Consider the following 8151-nt stretch of genomic DNA (forward strand, 5'->3'; position numbering starts at 1 on the left):
TGTGATTTCTATACTCTTCCTGTTTACTCACCCTTGTGTTGAGCTGTGTACAGACAACCCGGGCTTAACCTTGCAGTTTTCTAAGTACCCTCCGTAGTCGACATTTCTCACTCAAGTCGTATTCCTGTCTTCATGGGCTACTTACTCTTTAGGATCAGCCAAGCGGTACTCCATATGTCAGAGTTCAGGTGACCTCCATCCTGGTATGTGATGAGCCGATGGCTCAGTGGGCCTGCAGAGCACTGTAAAATTGAGTGCCACACTGGGGTCACCCTTGGAAGTCAAAAAAGTATTTTAAGGCTAAATGGTTTGATGAACAATTTGTTTATCCAAAGCAGTTTATCTTTAGTTGGGTAAAGAAATTATTTATGAAATCAAAATTTGCTAAGTTTTAAGGTTGTCAGAGGCTAAAAGACAGTTGTTTGAAGAAAATGCAAAATAGAGACCATAAATTCCCTTGGGTTATCTTCATCAAAAGCTAGAGAATTCAGTTTAAGCTTACTCAACTGGAAGACCTTAGACAGTGTACTGAGAAAAACTCACCTAATACTTGTCGTCCTTACACTACTTCCTGCCCTCTTATTAAATAACATTAAATTCCAATACGATTTTCTCATATTTTCTTTCTTTCTTTTTTTCTTCATAATAGCCTGGTTCACCAGGGCCAACCAATCCTGCTCAGTCACATGGGAAAATACTAACAAAACCAGATTCCCACTGGGAGGCAACTGCCACTGCCTCAGAAGCTGAGAACAGCATTCAACTAAAACCAGAGCTTCAACAAAAACAACTGTCAAGTAACCCCCCAGCACTCTCAAAGAACCATCCTCCTCAGGCCCATGTTCGAAATGCAAATGATCAACTTCCGCAAAAGCTGCCTTCTGCACCGACAAAGTTGCACTGTCCTCCGTCACCTCACACAGAGAACCCTCCCAAGTCCTCCACGCCTCACACACCCGTGCAGCATGGTTACCTCTCACCAAAGCCTCCTTCACAGCACTTAGGGTCTCCCTTCAGGCCTCACCATTCACAGTCACCTCAAGTTGGAACTCCTCAACGAGAGACTCAGAGAAGTTTTTATCCATCGGCACAGAACCTTCAAGCTAATACTCAGCAGGCAACTTCTGGAGCATTATTTACCCAGACACCCTCAGGACAATCTTCAGCAACATACAGTCAGTTCAACCAACAAAGTCTCAGCAGCACGGCACCACCCCCTCCACCCCCTCCACCTCCTTCAGCATACTATCAAAACCAGCAGCCCTCTGCAAACTTTCAGAGTTATAATCAGCTAAAAGGTAGTCTTTCCCAACAGACTGTGTTTACATCTGGACCAAATCAAGCACTTCCTGGCACCACAAGCCAGCAATCAGTTCCTGGACACCACGTTACTCCAGGGCATTTTATGCCATCTCAGAACCCTACCATCCACCATCAAACTGCTGCTGTTCCACCTCCGCCTCCACCACCACCTGCTCCAGGACCACACCTCGTACAACAGCCAAGCTCACATCAGCAGCACTCTGTAGCACATGTAGTTGGGCCAGTCCATGCTGTCACCCCTGGGTCACACATTCATTCTCAAACTGCTGGACACCATTTACCACCACCCCCTCCACCTCCTGGTCCTGCCCCACATCACCATCCACCGCCCCATCCTTCCACAGGACTCCAAAGTCTACAAGCACAACACCAGCATGTAGTAAACTCAGCACCTCCACCCCCACCCCCACCCCCTCCTCCTCCAGCCAGTGTTCTGGTTTCTGGACATCATTCAGCATCAGGTCAAGCCTTACACCACCCACCTCATCAAGGACCTCCCCTTTTTCCTGCAAGTGCTCATCCAGCTGTACCGCCGTATCCTTCTCAAGCCACGCATCATACCACTTTGGGACCGGGACCCCAACACCAGCCTTCCGGAACAGGGCCACATTGTCCATTACCAGTTGCAGGTCCTCATCTCCAGCCCCAAGGACCAAACAGTATTCCAACACCTACTGCTTCAGGGTTCTGTCCTCATCCTCATCCTCATCCTGGCTCTGTGGCCCTGCCACATGGGGTGCAAGGACCTCAGCAGGCATCGCCAGTGCCTGGACAGATTCCAATTCACAGAGCACAGGTGCCACCAACATTTCAAAACAATTACCACGGTTCAGGGTGGCATTAAAATGGACTCCAATAACATTTTTTAAAATGTTCTGTAAGATAAACTGTATATTTCCTATGTACCTGTTAAGGTACTTTTTAAAGCTTGTACATGAAACTTTGTATAAAAAACAAAAACAAAACAAACAAACAAAAAAAAACACCAGTGCTCTTTCATTGTATCTTTCCCATTTTTGCTTTTTACACTTCCTTATGAAATGTGCTCTTAAGCCAGCTGTAGTATCTTTATTTTGTAAGTGAACATTCCAACTGTTTTTCTGACCACAGATCTGATGCTACATGACCTTTAAATTTCATTGTTGCAGTTAAATTCATTTGGTATTTTCTGTATTATTTTATACATATGCATTAAGTATGCAGCTAGAGAAAGCACTAAGGATTTTCTTTTCTTTTTATGGTCAGCAGTTCTTTGAGTGCATCTTAGGTCTGAAAATGCAATACAGGTTTTTATAGTTTGGTGTGGACATGGCTCATTTTGTTTTATCAGTTTTTTGCAAGCAAAATGTAATTTAATGTATAGATAATTTCTAGTGTCTGCTGACAGACTGTAAATACTGCATTTCTTTTGCGTATATAACTGCTTCCCACCCTTTTCATTTGGTATATAGCATTGTACATATGGCAAGTCTTTTGCAAAAGTGTGATCTCTGTGAAGTAGTACAGTACATGACCTTTCCTTTTTATTTCAAATATGCTGTCACGTTGAAGCACTGGTTGGGCATTTTAATTCATGTTAATAAACCACAATTATGTCAGTTTTACTAAATTGTTCTATACAACTTCTGAGATTGAGGTCTGCTTAATGATTTTACAAAAACTATGATTTTCAAATATAATTTGTAAGTAAAGAACCATCCATTTTCTTCAGTAGCTGCTACCTCGGCTGCACTGCAGGCTACCAGCAGCCAGTCTGGGTGGGTCCCACTCTACCACTTGCCTTTCCTTTAGGAGCACAAGTCACAGGAAATTAAAATTAAATAGCCACACTATGTGACTTAGCTAACAATCTAAGAATCTAACATTTTAATATAACATTAGTCCACATTGTCGATGCATTCCATACTGTACTAAACACTGTAGTTTAACATAGTTTGAAAAAGAATAATTAAAACACGGGGAGGGGCTGGGAAGATGGCTCAACAGGTAAGAGCACTGACTGCTCTTCTGGAGGTCCTGAGTTCGGATCCCAGCCACCACATGGTGGCTCACAACCACCCGTAATGAGATCAGACGCCCTCTTCTGGTAGCTACAGTGCATTACGCTGGAGCGAGCAGAGCCAGAGCTCATGACCACCTGTCATACACATAAAAATAAATATAAAAAATAAAACACGGGGAGATTTGTACAGTTTAGAATATGACTGAAATACTTCCACTAATCAAAACTGATATGAAAATGTAATGTTTAATACTAGCTTTAGAGCTTTTTTGCTTTTTTTAAGTTGTACAAAATAGATCTCTTTAAACAAAACCAAGGGGGAAAAGCATTATTCTGAAATACATCAAATAGAATGAAGAGGGTTTCAGTGAATATTTTATTACTGAAAGAAGATACAAGTGGTAGCTTTTTTTTTTTTTTTTTTTTTTTTTTTTTTATTACCAGCTTCTGCTGTCTACCTCTCAGGAGTGGCCCTATTTACCACCTTCCAAACACATGACACAATTGGGCCCAGTATTCTGTGCATCAGAAAAAACAGCAAACTCTAAAAATTAGATTTGGTAGTGACTTAAATCATATTTTACTATTTAATTCCCATTTGAAAATTAACCCTGATGGTATTCGAGAATATAGCTCATTTGGGGCTTAAAACCAATCAAGTTTTTAAAGAACACCAGTTGCCTTGCCATCTTTGACTTGATAGTGTTCTCCTTAGGATGTTTATTAAAGACATCTTAGTCTGAAAACTGGATAGGTTCACATTTTCCCTCCTTGACAGTTTCAGACAGATCAAAGGATGCAATATTCATCCTTAAAATCACTTGTCCACAGACTTTCAAAGTAGCCAGGTAAGTAATCCATAATGAAAGCTCTTGTGCAAACTGAAAAACAACAACTAAATATAATCGTTAATGGACACACTCTACAAACTTTTAATTCAGAGAGAGAGAGAGAGAGAGTGTGTGTGTGTGTGTGTGTGTGTGTGTGTGTGTGTTGGGAGAGGGTTGGCATGCCTAGGTAGGTGAATCGGTGGATCTCTTGAGTCCTTGCCTCACAAAACAAGAAGAAAAGTAATTCGAACTCTTTCGAACTGTTTTCTTTCCAATGAAAGGTTTTTTGTTGTTGTATTTTTTTTTGCTCATACCTGTTAAGTTATGCATGGTGCAGGGAGTATAGAAAAACAAGCAGATCTCACCTAAAAAGCATACTTCTTTTATACTCCCTAATACTCATTTTTTCTCTGGACAGTTCTGCTAATCCTCCCCCCCCCCCCCCCCCCCCCCGAGACAGGGTTTCTCTCTGTAGCCCCAGCTGTCCTGGAACTCACTCTGTAGACCAGGCTGGCCTCAAACTCGGAAATCCGCCTGCCTCTGCCTCTCAAGTGCTAGGATTAAAGGCATGCGCCACCACCGCCCGGCTACTTCTGCTAATTCTTAAATTAGCTATTTCTGAATCTATTAAAGTCACATGAGACCCACTGCTTGTCATTTTTCATGAAGATTTCACAGGGCCTTTTCACTAAAAAGATTGAGTTGGCTACAATGATCCAAATAACCTATGATTCACTTTCTTTTCTTCTAGGCTTTTCTTCTTTTCTTTCTTCTAGGTTTTCAATACAGGATTTCAATATAGCCTTGGGTGGCCCAAGCTTATGCAGACCAGGCTGACCTCAGAGATCTTCCTGCCCTCTGCCTCCCAAGTGCTGAGATTAAAGGAGTGCGCCACCACACCCAACCTTTCATTTATTCTTTATCATCATGCTACCAAGAAGCTGATATAATTATATGGTACCCAGTCACAAAAGTATATTCTAGAACTCTGTATATTGTAAACTAGTTAGGATATTAATAGAAGAACCACCTTAAAAGATTAATATTCTAGCTTCATTTTGCAATTTGACATTTCTAACCACATTAGACAAATTTTACTCAAATTCTTTCAGAGGTAGGGTAAACATACTCTGTGGTTCTTATAGGAATGTTTATATAGAAATCATGACTTAACAGCCACCATCTGTCCTAAGCTCTCTAAGTAAGGGAACCCACAGCCTCATTAGAAAAACTTAGCATGCATACTTTATGAATGAGTGGCAGGCATCATCTCCCTCACTACAGTGTATGATTTAATAATGTTAGCTCCTAAGAGGGATATGTGTCTTGTCCACAGAGGAAAGATTGGCGGGGAGGGAGGAGGAAACCATTGCACTTAGGATGAAACACTGATTAAAAAAAGGGGGGGGGGGGGGGAGAACATCCACATTGTAGATAATGAAGCTATAACTAAAGCCTCATTCATGAAATCCATTCTGCCCTAATGTATGTCCTATGACAATCTGCACCTCCTTTAGCTTTGCTGACACTCTACTGAGAGTAAATGCATGTTGCTTCTGTCTCTTCAAATACAGGGCAATAACCAAGGCAATGTCTGGAAAAACACCCCAAAACACTTTAATGTTTAAGACAAGTGCAAGCACCCCAAACAAAGGATTATTGTTACAACACTTGTTAGCTTTTCACAATCTAATTATTGCAAAGGCATATGAATAAATGTTAATGGACAAAGTCAAGAAAAACGAGGCACCTTAATAAAAATTTTTTAAAAAAGGACATTCAATCCACTGACTTCTAAAAGAGGCTAATACACCTCCTATGTTACATTCTAAAATAGTATTGCCTACTAATGGTTTGTATCCTGGATTCTACAGTTAATTTTAAGGAAATGCATAAACTAAAACTGTATGTGGTCTGCAAAGGGGAAATAACGAAAAGGCAAGAGGAGCTGCTGTAGCGAGGGAAGCTGCCCACAGCATGGACATGGTCGCTGTTACCTTTAAGCTGTGAGGAGTGTTCTGTCCACTGCATTGCAAACTGTATAAGCCACACCTTGTGTTTTAAACAAACACGATCATGCTTTTCCAAAAATATATTATTTTTTTCATTCCACACACTGAACATATTTCTCTTGTCCAATTTAATCTACATATTTAACTTACAGTGCTGGTGAGAGGCGATACTACATGGGATTGGGCCATCACATTTTAAGTGAAAATGACTGCTACTTTAAACGTAGTTTTAAAAATATACAAAATACAAATGGAACTGCTAGATTATTGTGTCAAATTTTAAAAGGTTTTCTCTCTAAAGTGCCACAGAGGGCATGGCACCTAATCCAGAACCACTTGGGTTGTTATGGAATGAAAAGTTGGCGCAACTTCTTGAAGCAGTGGTAATCTGCAACATGCAATGTAGGCTAAAAAAGCACTCAGGACTGGGTAGCTTTTCTGAATGTGAATCCTCATCCCCTATTTATGCAAATTAATAGTTACATACACTATAATACAGGAATGATTTCCCTTTGCCAGAAGATAAATTGTACATTTCCTTGCTCTTTCTTGGTTCCAACTGATAATTTCTTAAGATTGTAAATTATATAATGCTCAGCTAAAATATGTCTTCATAAATAGTTACAGAACCTGCCAAAACACAAATGGGAAAGTATTTTTCTTTCAAAAAAAAAAAAAATGACATTTGAATGTCACACAACACAAGAAACAATGCTTAGAGACATGTTATTGTTTCCAGAAGAAAATGGCCAGTATACTACTTAGCTGAAGACAAAGACCACCCTTCCCAGGACTGTGGTGCACAGGAAGCAAAGTGTCAACAACAGTACCTCAAAGCAAAACAAAGGTCTGAGGGTGGAGCCAGCTCACTTGGAATCCTGTTAAAGAATGAGAGCCACTGTTTAGGTCCAATGTACGGGAAAAATTTGCTAGCTCAGAAGGCTATATTTGTAGAATCTGCTAAGAATTCAACCAAGGATGTCGAAGGCATTCGCCAGCCGAGGCTCGTTTTTCTGGAACCATCTCTAACATTGGGATGAGGAAATCTGTAAATTGTGCAGCATCTTCATGGGGCCAGCCATACTTTTCCACAAGTACATCAAAGAGGCTCCAGGGCTTGAGCTTGGTGATGTGCCGCAGTTCTCCTGGAGAGAAAGAAGCACACGTCACAAAAGCTCCAAATTTGCACATCTCAGAATTTACTTGATCCAAGCAGGCTCATTTTCACTGAAGCAAGCAATTTACCTCTCAAAACCTTATGGAAACAACAAAGAAAGCTAGCTTTTTCCCCTAAGCAAGTCTCACTGAAGAGCTAATGACTGAGCTGAAGCAAGCTAGGTGGATGTAAATGGATTAAGTCTGAACAAATAAGCTCTGTGCTTCTTGAGATGCAAAAGCACTGAGAATATCTGCTTCCCACGCAAGAGAGCCGCTCACACTCCACCTTCAGTGATGTTGCTGTTTGTAAGCTGGCTCAGGAGACCTGTATGGTGTGTACTATTTGAAGCTGTGTTAACTATGTTTTACAATGGGAAGAAAGGAAGTCTGTGCTTCTACTTCAATGCAAATCTAACTTTGTCTGATGGTACACATGCCCTTCTCAACCGTGCTGTCCACTATGCTTGGTAGAAACTGGCTCCACGGGGCTAACAGGCACATGGCTAGTACACCTACAGAGCATAAGAACTCTACTCTGTCTAAACTTAAGCAAACAGCCTCAAGTAGCTACTAGCAACCCAAAACAATTTACTGTAAAACATATGACCTCAAGGACAATTTCTTATAAAACCTTAAGTTAAAAAATGTTCTAATGTGTCAGCTGTAGTATAAAAGAATAACTACCCAAAGCTAGGAAGTTCTAACATAGCAGAAAAAATAACACTAAGTAGTCTTTTTTTTAAAAATGCCTTTTTTAAAAAAGAAAAGTTATTTTTAAGTCAAATTGCCAGGTGAGAATAACTTTCATTTTTTTTTTTTTTTTTTT

At 40.5% G+C, this 8151-nt stretch overlaps 2 protein-coding genes across 20 annotated transcripts in view; one reads left to right on the top strand and one right to left on the bottom strand.

Annotated features, from left to right (window-relative positions):
• Window positions 1-3014, top strand: part of Kmt2e (lysine methyltransferase 2E) — a 73965-nt gene extending 70951 nt beyond the window's left edge. For all 6 annotated transcript variants that reach the window (XM_031380104.1, XM_031380101.1, XM_031380102.1 and 3 more), the window contains one exon: window positions 650-3014. In XM_031380104.1, coding sequence (XP_031235964.1) covers window positions 650-2167 — 1518 coding nt within the window. In that variant the 3' untranslated portion in view covers window positions 2168-3014. The remainder of the gene's footprint in view (window positions 1-649) is intronic.
• Window positions 3015-5748: 2734 nt separating this feature from the next.
• Window positions 5749-8151, bottom strand: part of Srpk2 (SRSF protein kinase 2) — a 196586-nt gene continuing 194183 nt past the window's right edge. For 5 of the 14 annotated variants that reach the window (XM_031380107.1, XM_031380116.1, XM_031380106.1 and 2 more), the window contains one exon: window positions 6883-7312. In XM_031380107.1, the coding sequence (XP_031235967.1) occupies window positions 7128-7312 (185 nt within the window). In that variant the 3' untranslated portion in view covers window positions 6883-7127. Of the gene's footprint in view, window positions 7313-8151 lie in introns of all 14 variants that reach the window. The other 9 variants (XM_031380113.1, XM_031380111.1, XM_031380110.1 and 6 more) reach the window with 3 other exon arrangements.

This window comes from Mastomys coucha, unplaced genomic scaffold, assembly GCF_008632895.1.
Source record: "Mastomys coucha isolate ucsf_1 unplaced genomic scaffold, UCSF_Mcou_1 pScaffold19, whole genome shotgun sequence".
In the NCBI taxonomy this organism is placed as follows: domain Eukaryota; kingdom Metazoa; phylum Chordata; class Mammalia; order Rodentia; family Muridae; genus Mastomys; species Mastomys coucha.